The 18,597-nt window shown below is 33.3% G+C and overlaps 1 protein-coding gene across 5 annotated transcripts in view; it reads left to right on the top strand.

Annotated features, from left to right (window-relative positions):
- MTMR6 (myotubularin related protein 6) overlaps positions 1-18,145 on the top strand; it is a 29,410-nt gene extending 11,265 nt beyond the window's left edge. The window contains exons 4-15 of one of the 5 annotated variants that reach the window (XM_076009546.1): positions 424-581; positions 765-893; positions 4,176-4,310; positions 5,336-5,449; positions 6,808-6,940; positions 7,662-7,771; positions 8,191-8,316; positions 10,976-11,025; positions 11,455-11,655; positions 13,420-13,551; positions 13,631-13,757; positions 16,046-18,145. In XM_076009546.1, the coding sequence (XP_075865661.1) occupies positions 424-581; positions 765-893; positions 4,176-4,310; positions 5,336-5,449; positions 6,808-6,940; positions 7,662-7,771; positions 8,191-8,316; positions 10,976-11,025; positions 11,455-11,655; positions 13,420-13,551; positions 13,631-13,757; positions 16,046-16,306 (1,676 nt within the window). In that variant the 3' untranslated portion in view covers positions 16,307-18,145. The remainder of the gene's footprint in view (positions 1-423; positions 582-764; positions 894-4,175; positions 4,311-5,335; positions 5,450-6,807; positions 6,941-7,661; positions 7,772-8,190; positions 8,317-10,975; positions 11,026-11,454; positions 11,656-13,419; positions 13,552-13,630; positions 13,758-16,045) is intronic. The other 4 variants (XM_076009548.1, XM_076009547.1, XM_076009549.1 and 1 more) reach the window with 4 other exon arrangements.
- Positions 18,146-18,597: the final 452 nt, after the last annotated feature.

Here is an 18,597-nt window from a genome sequence, read left to right as displayed (position 1 = left end):
TAATGCATGTTCATGTTCTATATGCCCTCTTTAGTTTTTCATTACAGCATTAGTCTTTCCATTTAACTTCTCATTTGGGAAAAGTGGTGAGTAGGAAGGATCTATTTGTCTTTAAAATTTTACTTTTAAGAAAAAAATATGCAACAGAAGATTTAACATGTAATTCTAGCTATATTATGTATTACCTTAACTTTTGCTGATGACATAAATTGAATCTCAGATCACTATGTATATACCTTTATGTGTAATCATTTGCATCAAAGAACTTAGAAAAAAATATTAAGTTTAAGTATGTTCAGGTATTAGCCCTGTCTTTGAAGATTTTAAAGAGAAAATGAAGGAAAAAACTGAAAAATTACTTTATTTGTAGTGTATTAAGTCTTATAAATTACATTTTAACATTTTAAATTTTGTATTCTGTAGCAAAATATGAAGATCTGTATGCATTTTCTTATAATCCCAAACAAAATGATTCAGAACGACTACAAGGCTGGCAACTCATTGACCTTGCTGAGGAATATAAGAGGATGGGAGTGCCAAACTCACACTGGCAGTTGTCTGATGCCAACCGAGAATACAAGGTAACTTAGCAACCTTGTGAAGAAATTAAGAGAATTGAGAGCACCAGAAGGTCGGAGAGAGTCAGAGCAGCAAGCTGTCTATGTACTGCAGTGTGCTGCTCTTGCATTTGACAAGGCTTAAAGGTTTTTAAAGGCAGGTTTAAACTATGAGTAGAATGGTTATGTTTTATTTTGTATTTACAGATTTGTGAAACTTATCCCAGAGAACTTTATGTTCCCCAGATAGCAAGCAAACCAATAATTGTTGGTAGTTCCAAGTTCCGGAGCAAGGGAAGATTCCCGGTTCTTTCCTACTATCATCAAGTTAAGGAGGTAGGAAGCTTCTCCTTTAATTTTATAAGTATAGTGTGGCTATTCTTCAGGTTTAAGTATCCGAAAGAACACTCTTTTTTACATTAAAAGGTTGCCAATAGAGAAGTGCTGGCTTTTTGTTTAATTACATTTTTGAAATTTTAAAGTAAGACTATACTGAAATATAGAAACTTTCATACTTCCTGTCATCATCTTCTGTCCCTTCCAGTGATGACTTGAAAATAATAGGATTAGTGAACAGGTAGGTGGTTCTTCCTTTCCTATGGTTCTCTTTTGATCTTATTTGTATTTGGGGAAACTGGACAGTTTTGATAAGAATACCATTAAGAGAAGGGAGAGAACCAAGGATATTTCAGGCTTCCATTTTAATAGTAACTCAAATCAAAAGGATTTTGCAACAAGAAGAAATAGAGGAGGCCTCTTTATAGAGAGATGCTGTAATCGGGTTGCTTTTTACAGTAAAATTTACCTTTATAGCCTACTACAGAAGTCCAGGAGGTACAGTATGTTAGATGCTTTATATGTATGCTTTCATAACTTTGTAAGGTAGGCTTTACTAATTACCTATAACTTCCAAGTGGGAAAATTGAAGTTCAAAGAGGGTAAATCACTTTCCTTATATCTCACAACAAGTAAGTTGAAGAGTTCTGTGCATTTTCTGACTCCCAATGCTTTGTGACCTGATTTTTTTCTCTGGGAGCTTTTAGAATCATCTTTTTTCCCAGTGTTTTGAAATTTCACACTGATATTCCTTGGCTTGTCTTTTTAAATTTCATTTAGAAACTCAGGTCTCAGTTGTGGGAATTTCCTTCTGTATTTCTCTCATTAATTTCCTTTATACTTTTTATTTAGTTAGTTAGTTTACATTTTTTCTTTCTTTTCTTTTTTTTTTTTTTTTAAACCAGAGTCTTGCTCTGTTGCCCAGGCTGGAGTACAGTGGTGTGATCATAGCTCTCTGCAGCCTTGAACTCCTGGGCTCAAGTGATCCTCCTACCTCAGCCTCTCTTGTAGCTGGGACTACAAGCACGTGCCACCACGTCTGGCCTGATTTTTTTTTTTAACTTCTATTATTTGACAATTGGGCTTTATAGTCTAAACCTCCATTTTTTTTTTTTTTTTTTAATTTTCTCCCCTATTTTTCATTTCTTTCTATATTTGGAAGATTTCCTCAACCATATCTCCAGTCTATGTCTTGGATCTTTTATTTTCGCTATAGTGTTTTTAATATGTAAGAGTTCTTTCCTATTTTCTGATCTTTTTACACAGTTTTCTTAGATGTGATGTTTTAGTTCTCTGAGGATGTTAAGGATTTTTTAAAAAGAATTCTTGTGCTTCCCACATCAATTATTTTTTTTCCCCATTGTTTTCGGTTTATTTTTTTTTGTCTTTCATATTTCTGATTCTTGGTTGATTTCTCATATTTAAGCCACTTAGAAGTTTATGTGCATGTGTGGTTTATATTTTTGAATTCTTTCTGTTGTTTAAGTTGGTTTCCTTAAAGGGGAATCCTCTAATTTTGGTCCCAGTGTGTATAGTGTCTGGCTGTGATGCAGGTGTGGGAAAAGGGATGGGAGGATCTTACATTTTGTTATGTAGGCTTTCCTTAATGGTCCTGGGTTTTGTGGGTATAGACCTTCACCTCACCCACAGCCATGTCTGTCATCCAGAGTCAGGTTGGTCCTCTTCATAGAACAAACTTTGTCTTTGGAATAAGGGAGTATCTGGGAGTCTTAGTCCTTACACAGACATTCAACCATTTCTCCTGTTTTTCAGTCATGCACCTGCACAGGCCTTTGGAGGTACCAGCTTCTGAGTCTGTGTGGGACTTTGCTACACGAAATACCTTCTTACTGACTTAAGGGAGTGGGTAGCTTTCTTTGCCCTGCTTATTACTTGCCAATCTGCTATAATCACCACAAATGTTATTGACATCTCTACTGTTGTCTTTTTTCCCATTCTCTTTGTTCTTGTGGTTTTATACATTTTAACTTCATTAGAACCTTACATGGGTTTTAGAAGGGAACAAAGGTAAAAGGTAAGAGTTTAAACAGAAGTTTCTAATCTGCTTTCTATAACTGAGTCATAGTGAGGTTACCTAGTTATGGCCTCTGTTGATACACCCTTGTTTATGTACATTGTTTATTGAAAAGCTGGGCTGAAAATAGATATTCAGTGCCCAATTTAACAAAAAGCAGAAAGTAGGTATGAGAAGAATTTAATAAGGTAACCCTCATTTTCTTCTATTTTTATTAAATGTTCATAGTTTTATTTTGTGTGTGAATTTAAAACATGGAAACGTGTGAATTTATATTTACTTTTTTTCCACTGGAGAAAAAGTATATGGTTCTAAATCTTTTGAGTCTTTTTTAAGACTTTAAGCAACAGTAAATATCCAACCATTTACTACTTACAGATATTTTTACTATCTTATATTGAATATGTTTTAATCCAAATTTGAATTGAAGCTTATTTTTCTCTTTTTATGCTTCATTTTGTAATAAAGATTACAGATTTCTAGTTAGAGATCTTAAAGTCTTTGGAAATGTTACCACTTAAAAGTCTTTAAATGTTACCACTTAAAAGTTCTTATTCTGTATGTATTGACTGAGCCCTTACTTGAACTTGAGTTGAAAGTATCCTGTAATTTAAATAAAGCACGGAATGCAGATATCTTTTTTTTTTTTTTTTTTTTTTTTTTGAGACAGAGTCTCACTGTGATGCCCGGGCTAGAGTGCCGTGGCGTCAGGCTAGCTCACAGCAACCTCAAACTCCTGGGTTCAAGTGATCCTCCTGCCTCAGCCTTCTGAGTAGCTGGGACTATAGGCATGCGCTACCATGCCTGGCTAATTTTTCCTATATATATTAGTTGGCCAATTAATTTCTTTCTATTTATAGTAGAGACAGGGTCTTGCTCTTGCTCAGGCTGGTTTCGAACTCCTAACCTCGAGCAATCTGCCCACCTCGGCCTCCTAGAGTGCTAGGATTACAGGTGAGAGCCATTGCGCCTGACCTGAATGCAGATATCTTAATAGTAAATTACTTGATAGACAATCAACTGGGTGTTGCTTCCTAGGACCCAAGTTCAAACCTGATAAGGAGCCATTTACTTAGGAGAAGAGAATATTGGGAAAACTTAGGAAATATCAAGGTATTGAAGAGGATTTCAAAGTTAATGCCTTCTAATTGTCATATTTGATTCTAACCCTTTTTTTTCTATTAACCATTTTAAAGTTATATTTTAGAGATCTTTGTATAATTGGTTTTCTGTCTTTTTAAAATTAGGCTGCCATTTGTCGATGTAGTCAGCCACTGTCAGGATTCAGTGCCAGGTGCCTGGAGGATGAACATTTGCTTCAAGCCATCAGTAAAGCCAATCCAGTCAATCGCTATATGTATGTCATAGACACCAGGCCCAAGGTATGTATCTTATATACAGTACCATCTGTTAGTTTAATCATCTTTATTACTTTAATTAGTGGGAGTTAATAAATTAGCCTATATTTAAATATCTGAATCCTAGTTTTAAATTAACTGAGGTTAATGATACAAAGGAAATCAATCCTTTATTTAAAGGATACCAACTTAGAAGACCAGTTTCCTAGTAACCCAGGTGATGATTTCTTATGTCTTCTGATATATATAAAAATTTAGGAAAGGTGAATTTTATATATTGAGAACTCTTGTTGGTGTATGTCTTCTATTTTCAATATATCTGTGTAACAAAATGTAAGTCTTATGTTACTGTGAAGAAATACTAAATAGTGTGTGTTGTGAAAAATTATAAATTCTTATTCTTTTTTGTAGAATTTTTAATTGGCAAAACACTTTATATTAAAATAATGGACCTTAACATGAAATAGTCAATAAAATAAAATAAAATAGTGAGTTAGGAAACATTGAACTAGAGCATTATTATTTTTTTACTTTTTTTTTGAGACTGAGTCTAATACTAGAGTGCCCATACTAGAGAGCTGTGGCCTCAGCCTAGCTCACAGCAACCTCAAACTCCTGGGCTCAAGCAATCCTCCTGCCTCAGCCTCCCGAGTAGCTGGGACTACAGGCATATGCCACCATTCCTGGTTAATTATTTCAATATATTTTTAGTTGTCCAGCTAGTTTCTTTCTATTTTTAGTAGGGACAAGGTCTCACTCTTGCTCAGGCTGGTCTCGAACTCCTGAGCTCAAATGATCCACCCGCCTCCGCCTCCCAGAGTGCTAGGATTGCAGGTGTGGGCCACCGTGCCCAGCCAAGAATTGTAAATAGTGAACAGAAGTTGTTCTGTTAGACAATTGTGGTATATGGCTAAATTTTTTTCGTTAAGACATATCAGAATCTCTTTTTATTAACACAGCTAAACAACCAATTCGTATAGGATCCTGAAACTAAAGTAATTAAAATCCTCAGTGGTAATAGCTAACATTACTTTTAATTTTTATTATAGCATCGCATGCAGAGCTGGTGGGCTACACAAAAGGACATTGGCAGAATTATAGTGAGGATTTCTTCAAAAATCTGGAATGATGAGAAAATAAGAGAAAGCGATGAGAAAAAGCGAGTGAGCGATATAGAACACAAGCAATTTTAGGCAGCTTTGTGAAAGGAATGGTAGCTGTTTTAGAAGTAATTCTCATCATTATGCAATCTCACAAAAGATAATGAAGAAAACAGAAGATAAGATTAATCTGAGTAAATTAAGAAATATTTAAAACATAGAAATAACTTGATAATCTTTTATTTTGTTAAAAATGAAAGATTTCTCTTAGGAGTTAAGAGTGTTAGTGATGTCTCCTATGAGAAAAAATTTGTTCTCCTTCCCTGTATATAATATGAGTTGATTAATGGTTTAGAACTCTATTTTGATAATGTTAGATATAAAAGGTGATTGTAACACGAGACTTTTTGAAGATGAAGTCTGATGGTATTTTGTTTCTCAGGGCCCAATAGCTCTTATGTGTATAATCATCTTCTATACATAAAATATATCTTCCTTTGATTGCTTTACTAGTTAAACTTAAAATCAAATAGTAATAATGTGAAAATGTTTTTAGTATCTAACTGTAAATTTTACTTTAGGTGCTGAATAACCAGTGAGTCAGTAGATACAATTTAACTGTACTTGTTACCAACTTGGGGCCCCATTTCACTGAATGAAAAGCTACTTTTTCTTGCAATTTAGGTTCTGTTTCATCCAAGTCCATAAGAATTTTTAGTAAATTGTAGTAACAGACTATACGAAATCCTAGTCTGAAAGAATTAAGCAGGCCAAATTCTAAGGGAACCTCTGATCACATTTTGATGTTATAACTAAAGACCATGGGTCTATGGTTACTCTGTTTTCTCCCTAGAGACCAGTTTATTTTTAGCCAGGATAGCAGATTATATGCCCCTATTAGGTGGTATATGGGCCTCCAGTAATCTCTAATATAGAAGACTTCTAGTAATCTGAAGCATATTTCAGATCTGATTTTCATGTCCCTGTGGCTTTTGAATGATCAGGTGCTCTAGGCTTGTTCTAAAGTGAATCTTATAGGTTCATTCTGTAATATAAAACCTCCCCAGCTCTGCTTATCTCTGAATTATTTAGGATTTAAATAGGAGACATTTCTTTTTAATTTTGAGATATTATAAGCATATGGAAAACTGACCAAAAATATAAATGAATTCGTTTCACGAACTTCTAGAGACTTCTTGTCTGGACCTTTCCATTATATAGCAATATTACTTTATAGTTTCCTTTTTTAGTATTAATAACACATGTGACATTTTTATTTATGAAAAATGGTAGCTTACTCAGTTCTTTAAACTCTCTCCTAGTTGAAATATGGCTTATTTAATGTTTTCATGACACTTTGGTAAATTAATTTAAAAGAGAAAAGTAATTTGTCTCTAAATTTCTAAAATTTTTAATTTTAGCTGAATGCAATGGCCAACAGAGCAGCTGGAAAAGGTTATGAAAATGAAGACAACTATTCTAATATTAGATTTCAGTTTGTTGGAATTGAAAATATTCATGTCATGAGGTCCAGCCTTCAGAAATTATTGGAAGGTATAATTATTTCTTACTTTTTAGGCAGCTTTGTCCAGTGGAAATCTAATGTTAGTCACATGTAATTTAGAATTTCCTAATAGTTATGTTTAAAAAAGTAAAAAGAAACAAGTGAAATTAATTTTAATTTACTTAATATACTAAAAATGTTATTTTAATATGTAATCAATATAAAAAATTGGTAATGAGATATTTTACTTTTTGTTTCATCAAGTCTTAGAAGTCAGGTATGCATGTTATGCTTATAACGCATCTCAGTTTGGACAAGCCACATTTTAAATGTTCAATAGTAGCCACATATGGGTAGTGTCTACTGTAATCAGATGGTATAATTCTAATGGTTTTAAAAGACTGCTATTGTTAGATATTCTGAGTAGTCAGTACAGTGAAGATGAATTTATGGTAATGTTTTATTTAAATATTAAGATATATTTTCAGTTATGGTATAGAATTTAAAAAATTAAAATATAGGACTATTTTTAGTTAAATGCTTATACTGTGTTTTTTTAAAAAGTGAAGCATTTTTTTAAGCAAAAGGAATAACAGAAAAATATTTCCCAAAATCCATTATTGAGCTTCTGATAGCATCTTTTCATTTATAAAGAGTCTTGCATATTTATTGTGTCCTCTTCTTTCTCAATCACTTACCTAGAAAGATCTTGAAAAAGACAAATGGAGACTTTAGACCCATTCTAATTGCAATTTTTTCCCCCTCTTTTAGTCAGTGGTACCAAAGGCCTTTCTGTCAATGATTTCTACTCTGGTTTAGAGAGTTCGGGATGGCTTCGCCATATCAAAGCTGTTATGGACGCTGCAATCTTTTTGGCCAAAGTAATTCATTATCTCTCATATTTGGTTTTGGGGTTTATCATGGCTGGGAAGGAGTGGATTTATTTTCTTGGAGGCTGTTATCTATTCCAATTAGATAACTTTTATTATTATATACTGATTTATTGAGCTTCATTTTAATCTGAACTTTAAAATATTGTGTAGCACTTAATGTAAAGACTTAAAAAGAAATTACCAAGTACTTTAAAGCAGCATTTTTATCTCCTTTTTTTTTTTTTTTTGCTTTCTCTGTGTTGTTGTGTTTTGTTTTTTGGAGATTATGCCGTGACATTATCATTGCAGGCATAGCTCTTCTTTTTAATGCAATGCCTCCTAGTATGATTTTTGAGTAGGTAGACTTATTGATTTACCTAAAAGATATTCTACTAAAACCTAACTAAGTATGTGATCTTTCTTTTCAGGCAATAATGGTTGAAAATGCAAGTGTGTTGGTACATTGTTCTGATGGTTGGGATAGGACTTCCCAGGTTTGTTCCCTTGGTTCTCTTTTATTGGATTCCTACTATAGGACAATCAAAGGATTCATGGTAAGGATTTATTCAGTTAAAACAGTGGTTCTTAAGTAGAAGTAATTTTGTCCCCCCAGAGGACATTTGGCAATGCTAGGAGACAGTTTTGCACTAACAGAAATGGTGAGCTGGTGGAGGACTGGGATATTGTTCAGCATCCTGTAGTGCACAGGGCAGCACACAGCAAAGAATCATCTGGCCTGTAATGTCACTGCTGCTGAGGTTGGGAAACCTTGAGTTAGAAAACTTTAGATTTAAAGTTTTTCTTTTTCCTAAAATGGTACAATGGGAATATTCAATATTGTCTCATTTTTATCTAGTAAATATAAATAATAAACAAGGCACAAATAGCAGTACTTAAAAATTATATTCTAGAGGAAACTTTCTATTTAAAACACCTTTGTTTGTTAAGTGTAATAACATGTTAGGCATGTTTTATATCTGAAGATTAAATTTTTAGTTGAACAGATTTTCTGCTTTGTTAAGATAAATCACCTGTTTTTTGTTTGTTTGCTTTTAAACATATCAGATTAACTTATGTTTTCAAACTTTACATCTTAACTCGTGGTGAGTAAAGTAAACAAAGAGATATTAGAAAGTTTTCATTAGTTTAGAATTACTAAATACAGTGCCATCTTAAAACAAGGGAGGATTTAAAATTACTAGTCCCATTTCTGCAGCATTATTTTGTGCTGCTAATGTATTAAATCTGGGACAGGCCAAATGGGAGTGCTGCTAGTAAGAAAATAACATTTAGCTTACCTTGAGCGTGTAAGATAAGTGCAAGACGTATTTGGCTTTATTTGTGTATTATCATGCAAATGAAATCATGTAATAAATGGCCATGGACTATGTTAGAGCTTCCCAGGCAACAGAAACAGCATGAACTAAAGTATAGCCTCCTTAGGGGCCTGCAGATAATGTGTGATGGATGAAGTCCAGGGTGAGTATCAGAGTAGAGAGCTTGGGTGCAGATGAATATAGTTGGGGGTGGGGTGCACTGAGGAAGAGAAGGCTTGAATTGGACTTACCCCTTTTTGGCTACTAGTGAGAGCCATTAAAGAGCTTTTTTTTTTTTTTTTTTTTTTTTTTGAGGCAATTTCATTCTATTGCCCGGGCTAGAGTGCCATGGTGTCAGCCTAGCTCATAGCAACCTCAAACTCTTGGGCTCAAGCAATCCTTCTGCCTCAGCCTCCCAAGTAGCTGGGACTACAGGCATGCGCCACCATGTCCGGCTAATTTTTTCCTATATAGTTTTAGTTGGCCAATTAATTTCTTTCTATTTTTAGTAGAGACGGGGTCTTGCTCTTGCTCAGACTGGTTTCAAACTCCTGACCTTGAGCAGTCCCCCCGCCTTGGCCTCCCAGAGTAAAGAGCTTTAAACAAAGGAAACAGTGATTTGATTAGATCTGCTTTTTAAAAAGATTGTTTGGTGTCTTGAAGATGTCTTAGAGTGGGAATCAGAGGCTAAGAGGCCAGTGTAGAACCTGTTGCAGTAACTCAAGAGAGGAAAGAGGGCCAGAATGAAGGTGGTAACACAAGTGGAGGAGAAGGTGATGGGTTCCAGGGAGGTTAAGAAAGCAGATTCCGTAAGAATTGATCATGGGTTGCACGTGGGGTTGAAGAGAGGGAGTCCTCTTCTCGGGTGATTTCCAGGTTTCTGAATTAGATGGATGGTGCTGCTGTCCTGCTCTTCACTGAAATAAGCAGTGGATCAGTAAGAAAGATAAATTGAGTTAAGTTTTAGATGGTTTTGTGTGGAAGAATGGCAGAGAGCCCAGAATAAAATCTGTGGCTCTAGCCCAAAAATCACTTGCCCAAGGTCACAGAGGTATAGACCTGTGAAGCCAGGAGTTGAGCCTATGCATGCACTCCAGAACTTGCATCTTTAGCCATTATTGTATAGAGCCTTCTTCCGACGTCAGGGAGGTTTAAGACAAAACCAGAGAAGCTGAAACTGGGAATTTTAGTGCTTTGAAAAGAATATGTTTGGTGATTATATAATGAAATTATAAAGTATATTAAATTACAAACTAAGAAGATAGGTTTAGATTAGACTGAAAAAGTTAGGAATCTATTATTTTAGTGGATTTGGTAAGTAGAGAAGTTGTGACAGGAATGCAGATAAAGACAGTCCATTCAAGAGGATAAATCCTAACATTTGAATTTGAATATAAACTACTGTTTTCATTGGTCTTTTTATCATTTCATTGGTCATTTATCATTTTTTCTTGACAAAAGTATTAAATAAGTAACATACAAGTAAACCAAAAGGTTTAAAACATTCACCCCAGTCTACCACCCAGGGTTAGCCTTTGTTTAGCATTTGGTTTACATTTTCCTTACTTTTTTCTATGATATATCATCTTCATATGTACAAAAATTTACATGTAATACTACTTTATAATGTTCATTTTTCACTTAAAATTTGGTAAATTTAACCAAAATAATTTAAGTCACAAATTTAAAACTATTTCTTTTTATGTATTTTTACTCATTTTTAATGCCATCTCCAATCCAAGTCATCTGGCTGTAGTTTTTTTGGTTTTGTTTTGTTCACAACTGTAAATTAAAAGTGTATATAGTAAATGCTGTTTTTAAGCTAATAGAATTTAATCTATTCTAAACAAAAAAATTGAAAGTAGTTATAAAGTGGATTTTACTTTTTCTCATTAAGGTTTTAATAGAAAAAGATTGGATCTCTTTTGGACATAAATTTTCAGAGAGGTAAGTCACAGTTATACATTTTTATATTTTGTAAAATGAGTAAACTAGCTTAGAGTGCCAAAATGCTTCTGTTCTTTATGAACTTGCATGTGTGATGGGAGGCAAAAGTGCTATGGTTTTTTATTATATTTCATATGAAGACTGATTTAATTTTTTTGTCTTACTTTCAATTCTAATACCTTTCACGGCTATTTGTTATCTTCCTTTTTGATTGAATTATAGTATTTAGAAGATAACAGATCTTTTAAAATTGTGGTTAAACAACTCATAGGTATAAGTAGTTTAAATTTAAAAAATTACAGTTTTTTTGTGCTAATGTAACAGTGTTTTAGGATTATGTTTTGTATGTATGTTTAAGTTTAATAATACCTAAACAATGAACTTCTTTCAGAGGCATTTTTAAAAGCTTGTACTTTCTGGGGGGGTTAGGTGTGGCCATTTGGATGGTGACCCAAAGGAAGTCTCACCAGTGTTTACTCAGTTCTTGGAATGTGTGTGGCATTTGACGGAACAGTTTCCACAAGCCTTTGAATTCAATGAAGAATTTCTTCTTCAGATCCATGAACATATTCATTCATGCCAATTTGGAAACTTTCTTGGAAATTGCCAGAAGGAAAGAGAAGAACTCAAGTAAGATGATTTGGTTAAAATAGGCTCTTTTTTCCCTTACTTAGCTGAGGTCTAACATAAGTCATGGCTGAACATAATAAAATATCTTGACAATATGAAATAGAACTGAATTTTATTGTAAAGGTTTTATTATCTACATTTCTGAAGCTAAGAATACTCCTAATGTCCCTCACCTCTCAAGGTAATAGCAAAAATACATTTTTTTTCTTTTATAACCCTAAAAATAAGGTTATTTTTACTGTGAAAAATACATTTTTAAATGTGTCTTGAAGTATAGCATACATTCAGAAAGGGACATACATCATAAGTGCGAAGCTCAGTAAATCTCGCTAAACTCACGCACCTGTGTAACCAGCACCCAGAACAAGAAATGTTGCCAGCATCATAGAAGCTCCCCTCATCCTCCTTTCAGTCTGCTTATATATTTTAGGACAGAGAAATCTTTGCATTATTTAATTTCCTAGAAAGTATTGGTCACTAGTTTTAAAATGTGGTAAAAGACTTAAAACTGTTGGTTTGTTTTAAGGTAAGATGGAGCCTTATAGCTCTCCTCACATTTCTAAACAGTTTTTTTGCGAAAATTAATCTACGTATGTTGGCTGCAGTGTGTCTATCCCTCGTTCACCTGTTATTTCCTAATCAGTCTTTGGGGATAGGGGTTTGGGGCTTAAATTTTGATGCAAGGGAGATTTCTAGAATAATGTGAGAGGTCCTATATATATATATTTAGGTTGGGCTTCTGGGTTTAGATTTCTTACAGTAGGTGGTAAAGAGCTATTATATATTCTTGAACATTCTAGGGACATATTAGAGAAGTAAATCTGGTAGTAGTTTGAAGATAATCAGATGCTCACACTCCAAACAGAGTTGATGGCAGAACTGAGAGCATGTGGAAAATTCTAAAGATATGTACGGGGAAGAACAAGTAAATAGAATATGGCAGAGATGAACAAATCTAAGAAATTAAATCTTAAGCTGTTTGCTACAGTATTTCACAATAGTTCATTATATTAATAATTTGGAGCAGGTAACTCTTTTCTGGGAGTATAGAGCTATTTTAGGGAAAGTGTTTATCTTAATTAGGGTCAAACATTCTCAGAAGTGGGAAGATGGAAATAAAAGTGGGTATTTCCTAGTAGTTCTTAAGAACACACCTATAGGTCATCTTGGAAAGTGGAAAATCATGGAAGATTTTCCACTTTCCTCATGGATCCCTATCTGTGTCATGTTATTGGTAAATGTCCTATCTATAACCATTCTGCCCTTTACCCACCTACTCTTAACTTTGCAGTATAATTGGCATTAAAACATCTGAGTTTGCCTGTTTCCCTTTTTGTACCCACTCATATTTATGTGTTCCTGCTCCATAATTCTTGCCACTACAGCCCAGATAGGGGTTAGGAGAATAAAGCCAGAGAGCTACATTAGTGTCTTATTCTGTGTGTGTGTTGATTTGAAATAGCTGAATCAGAGACCAAGTTTTTGAAATTGTGTAAGTTGAGAGGAATCCCTTAAAGTGTATATTTGTGAGAGACAATAGTATATATCTGTGTTCAAGAAATGTCATTTTATTTATTACATAATTATGAATGGAGGAGAAAAGAGAATACAGAATTCTGAGATAAGAGGTTAGACTGTGAATAGAAGAAAAAACTAAAACTTAAATCTACTTTGGAAGTAATTGCCCGATTTATAAAAATGAATATTAGCATTAATTCTTTGCATCTATAGGAGAGATTTTTATGTTTTTCTCATTGCATTAAGGTTGAAGGAGAAGACGTACTCTCTGTGGCCATTTCTTTTGGAAGACCAGAAGAAGTACTTAAACCCTCTCTATAGTTCCAAATCTCAGAGATTTACAGTTTTGGAGCCAAATACAGTATCTTTCAATTTTAAGTAAGTTGGCCTCATTGAAGTATTTATATTCGATTTTTTTTTAATACAATTTATTGAAACTTTTTTTTTTGTCATAAAGGTTTTGGAGAAATATGTACCACCAATTTGATCGAACATTGCATCCTAGGCAGTCTGTATTTAATATAATTATGAATATGAATGAGCAAAATAAACAGTTACAGAAAGATATTCAAGATCTAGAATCTGTAAGTATTCTCAACTATCTAATGTAAAATATGGAATATTAAGTTAGTTTAATTTGCTATTAAACTAATAGCTTCCCATAGTTGTTTCAAAGTCAGGTTTACTCTACTTTGAATAGTTTGAATCGCTTTCTCTATATTTTAGAATGTATTAAAATACTTGAAGTATGTAGCATAGTGTAGAGATAAACATATTAAGTATCTGTGTACCTGCCATGTACCTTTGTGAGATTTTAACATTTATTATATGTGCTCAAGGTCTTTCTTATTTTTAAGACATAAAACATTGTAATAAATATATTCAAAGGCCCTGCATACTCTTATCTGGGATTCCCCCATCCATTTTGAGGTGGGCAGATTCACTGTGCTGAATTTGGTGTTACTCATTCTTATGTATGTATTATACTTCTGCATATGTTTGTGTCCACAAATATTAATAATTTACCATACTGTTTTTATTGATCTAAAATATTACTTTGATTATATATTGAAAACATACCAAAGACTGTAGTATTTGTATGAGATATAAAGGGCAATAAACAATGGATACATCCAGCTTAAGAAACTGCCTGTTTTAAAACTATATAAAAGTTTTCTTACTGTTTATATGCTTTATTTTGTTCAACATTGTTTTGAAATTTCTCAGCGTTGATACATGCAGCTTTAATTCACTTTATTAATAAGTATTATATAACTTTCTATTATATGAATATATCACAGTCTGTCCATTCAGTATTGAAATTGTTTTCAGTTTTGGACTTCCATGATTACAAATGAAGATGAGTGACTTTCCATATGTTTGTTCACCAATGATTTTCCTTTTCTGTGAATGGACTGTTTCAGACCTTTGCTCATTTTTCTGTTGGTGCATTTGCCTCTTTCTTACTGATTTGTAAGAGTTCTTTATATATCAGACACCAATTCTTTGTTAGCTGTATATATGTTGCAAATGGCTTTGTCCAGCCTATTCTTGTCTTTACCACTTTATTTATGGTATGCTTTATATAGATGTTTAGAAATTTCATGTAGTCAAATTTTGATAAATCTTTGTTTTATGCTTTTTGTGTGTGTCTTGTTTAAGAAATCCCTCTCCACCCTAAGATTTTCCTATAATCTTTTCTCTGCCATCATATATAAGCAAAAAGGATCAGTAAGTACATATGTATTTTTAAAATCCTAGGCAGTTATTACTCAGTAAGACTGTCTTGTCTGCCTCTCAGGCAGGATTGCCCCTTAGTCATCTATGTCTTAGCCACCTATCTCATAAAGAAGTAATGTTTGCTTGACTAAATTCAAGAGAGGCAAGCCCAAAGTGTAACACAAGATTATCTGGAGATCAGTCCATGAATTTGGAGAATATAATACTCTGCCAAAGAATGCTTTTTAAATCTATTCTGTTAAAAAAAAGAAAGTTCGTTCTATTGTATTCTAAAGCCTGTTATTTTCACCTAACAAACCATTATAGGAAAACCATGTAAGAAAATCTCTATGGTCAATAAGATAAGACCTTTAACTAAATAAGTTTGTGATTGTTATATAGTTGTGATTTCAGGGTGAATGTTTCATATACTTTTTTTTTAATGTTTTTTTTTTATTTTGGCATATTATGGGGGTACAGATTTTAAGGTTTCAATAAATGCCCATTTCCCCCCCTCCCCCCAAAAGTCTGAGTCTCCATCATGACCATCCCCCAGATGGTGCACATCTCACTCATTATGTATGTATATACCCGCCCCCCTCCCCCCTCCCACCTGCCCAATACCCTATTACTGTAGTACCTATGTGTCCACTTAGGTGCTACTCAGTTAATACCAGTTTGCTGGAGAATATATCTGGTGCTTGTTTTTCCATTCTTGGGATACTTCACTTAGTAGTATGGGTTCCAGCTCTAACCAGGAAAATATAAGATGTGCTATATCACCGTTGTTTCTTAGAGCTGAATAGTACTCCATGGTATATCATATACTTTTTTTTATTATAAAATTTTACTTGTTTTTTACTTGTTTACTTGTTTCTAGGTAATGTATGTCCTTTTCAAATGTGAAGGCCTAGTGATCTTCTGTAGTCAAGTCTGACTGGATTATTTGTTTAGTAAATATTAAAAATAATCATTTTCCACTGCAAAAATTATAAACAATTGGGATTTTCAACATGTCATGTGCATTAGATTGAATTAATTTTTTGAGATTTTACATTCTATGAGAGAGAACATTTGCAAAAGCATGTCTTTTTTCATTTAACACGTATTATGTGTGATTAGTGATTGTTTTTCAAATTTGTATTTGTTCTAGAAAATTAAGCAACGCAAAAATAAGCAAACAGATGGCGTCCTCACCAAGGAATTGTTACATTCTGTTTGTCCAGAATCACCTACCCTCAAAACTTCCCTGTGTTTTAAAGAGCAGACACTGCTACCTGTGAATGATGCTCTTCGAACTATAGAGGGCAGCAGCCCAGCAGATAATCGGTACAGTGAATATGCAGAAGAGTTTTCCAAACCAGAGCCTGCTGTGGTCAGCTTAGAGTATGGAGTAGCAAGAATGACTTGTTAGATTCGTGGGGTGTTTTCTGGACTGACTGTAATGCAAGAAATGGATTATTGTGAAGATGGTCTATGCGCGTGACCAAAAGGAATCTGTCTAATAATGATCCTAGGGTTTAATAGTAGGCTAATAGTTGAAGAAAGGATAATAACTGCTCTTGTGAGAGAAATGTCAGCTTAATTGCATTTCTAGCAAGGAATGACATTCAGTTCTGTAAGAAATGAATGGTATTTGGTGGATTTATTCAAAACAATTTGCACTATATACTAGTGAATTGACATTTCTATATGATTTATATGTTAATTTCAGCCAAACACCAATAGCCTCCTTAAGTATAATTTAACTTAGAGAAAATAAAACTTTACAGAATGGTTCCTTAATAATTGACATGGCATGTACTTTCAGTTATGTAACTGTAACTATGAATATTTACATATTTTGCCTTTTAATGATGTTTAATGTTGAAGTGCCATAAAAAATATTTCTAAGAAAGCCTTAAATTCTAGTTTATTTTTTACCCTTAAGTTTTATAGCCTACGACAAGGGTTTTGGTTTGTTTTTCTTTTGGTCAGTCTTGTTTGTAAAGAATTGCACTCTCATTGCTGCAGGAGTTGCATGCTACACTAAACTCCCATATAAACAGGTTAGCCAGCCCCACTTCCATATTCAAAATTAATGAAACTGAAAGTTTCATTCTGATTGAATTTGTTTAGTGCTACATTTGATGATTTATTCTTTATAGCTGAGATTATTGATTTCTTATGTATAAGCACATTTTATTATCTTTTATATATGGATTACTGCATTCCATTAATTTTTATTTTGTGGTTGGCTTTATTCCTGTGATATCTATGTAAATTTAAAGAACTAAAGGTCTAAAACTGTTCCTAGAAACAATGAATACTACATATATATGTATATTTTTAAACTGCCTTATCTCTTAATGAATTGCTATTCCTTGAATATCTAACTTTTAGTGTACCCAGAAACTTTTGGGTAAACTGTTAAGTAAGAAGAAAAAAAGGAAAATTAAGGAGAGCCTAGTACAAAGTTAACATTTAACAAAAGCAACTTAAACTCTGGGAAGGATTTCATTTGCCATGTTGTATTAACTGTTTATTCTGTGTACTAGTACACATCTTTAAGTTACTATATATGTATATATATCTCTTGCAATTGACAGTATCACTCAGCTGGCTTTAAAATTGAAAATTTAAGTAACATGGTGGCATGAGGTACGATTCAGGGGAACTAGGAAATCTGCATAGGATCCCTCATGCTTTTCTCTGTTATATCTTATATTAATTTTAAACATAAATATCTTTTTCAAATGAAAAAAAAAAAAGCTTTATTGTATGAGACCGTATCTAATCCTGTTTATTTTTCTAATGCTTTTATGTAATACATTATGTCATAAGAAAAATGCTTGTTTTTAAATGGTAACAGAAATGCACCATAAAATACAGTATGTTGATTAACCAATCCTATTTCCATATTTAAGCACTGAGAATGAAACTTAATCTCTGTGACCACAAAGGGAAGCTTTTGTGCCTTGGTGTTCTAGTCATTGATTGTGGTTTTAGAATCTTCCATGGCAGACTTCTTGTATTCAACTCTTTGGTTTATTATCTTAATCTTCAACTCTAGGCATATGTATGTGTGTTTATATGCTAATACATGGACTGAGAAATCAGTTAACATCCTAAGTGACCTACAGAGTATATGTTGGCAAAAAGCAGATTGTGTATATGTCTTATAAAATTGGATTTCTGTTCATGGTGTTTGGGAATGTATAGCATGTAAATTATTTCATATATTATTTAAAGGTAATTAAATGTTCATGTTTTACTTTGAATGTTTTTCTTTTAGAAAAAACAAATGGGATCAAGTTGTGGTTGTTTTTAAAATTTTCTCACCTAGGCAAGTGGACCTGCATATTACACTAACATAACAGTTTAAGAGTTGAGCTGTTCTTTTTCCAAAAGATTGTTGATAAATAATACCTGTTACAACATAATTTCTAAAATATTTAAAATAGGCATGGTGGGCTAAAAGACATAGCACATACAGTTAATAATGTCATTAAATTTTCCTTGTTTTGCTCCTGTCACTTGCTGATGTTACAATCAGTATTTTATTATGTGCTTTGTCAATAGAAAAGAAGCCAAACTCTGTAAAATAATTTAAAAGAGATTTATTCTGAGCCAAATTTGAGGACCATGACCCAGAGCCACACCCAAGAAGTCTGGAGCAAGTAGACCCGCTGTGGTTGGGTTACAGTTTGGTTTTATACATTTCAG

This window comes from Microcebus murinus, chromosome 13 (genome assembly GCF_040939455.1).
Source record: "Microcebus murinus isolate Inina chromosome 13, M.murinus_Inina_mat1.0, whole genome shotgun sequence".
In the NCBI taxonomy this organism is placed as follows: Eukaryota; Metazoa; Chordata; class Mammalia; order Primates; family Cheirogaleidae; genus Microcebus; species Microcebus murinus.
Note: the sequence above shows the minus strand (reverse complement) of the source record. Positions and strands in the feature narration are given on the sequence as shown.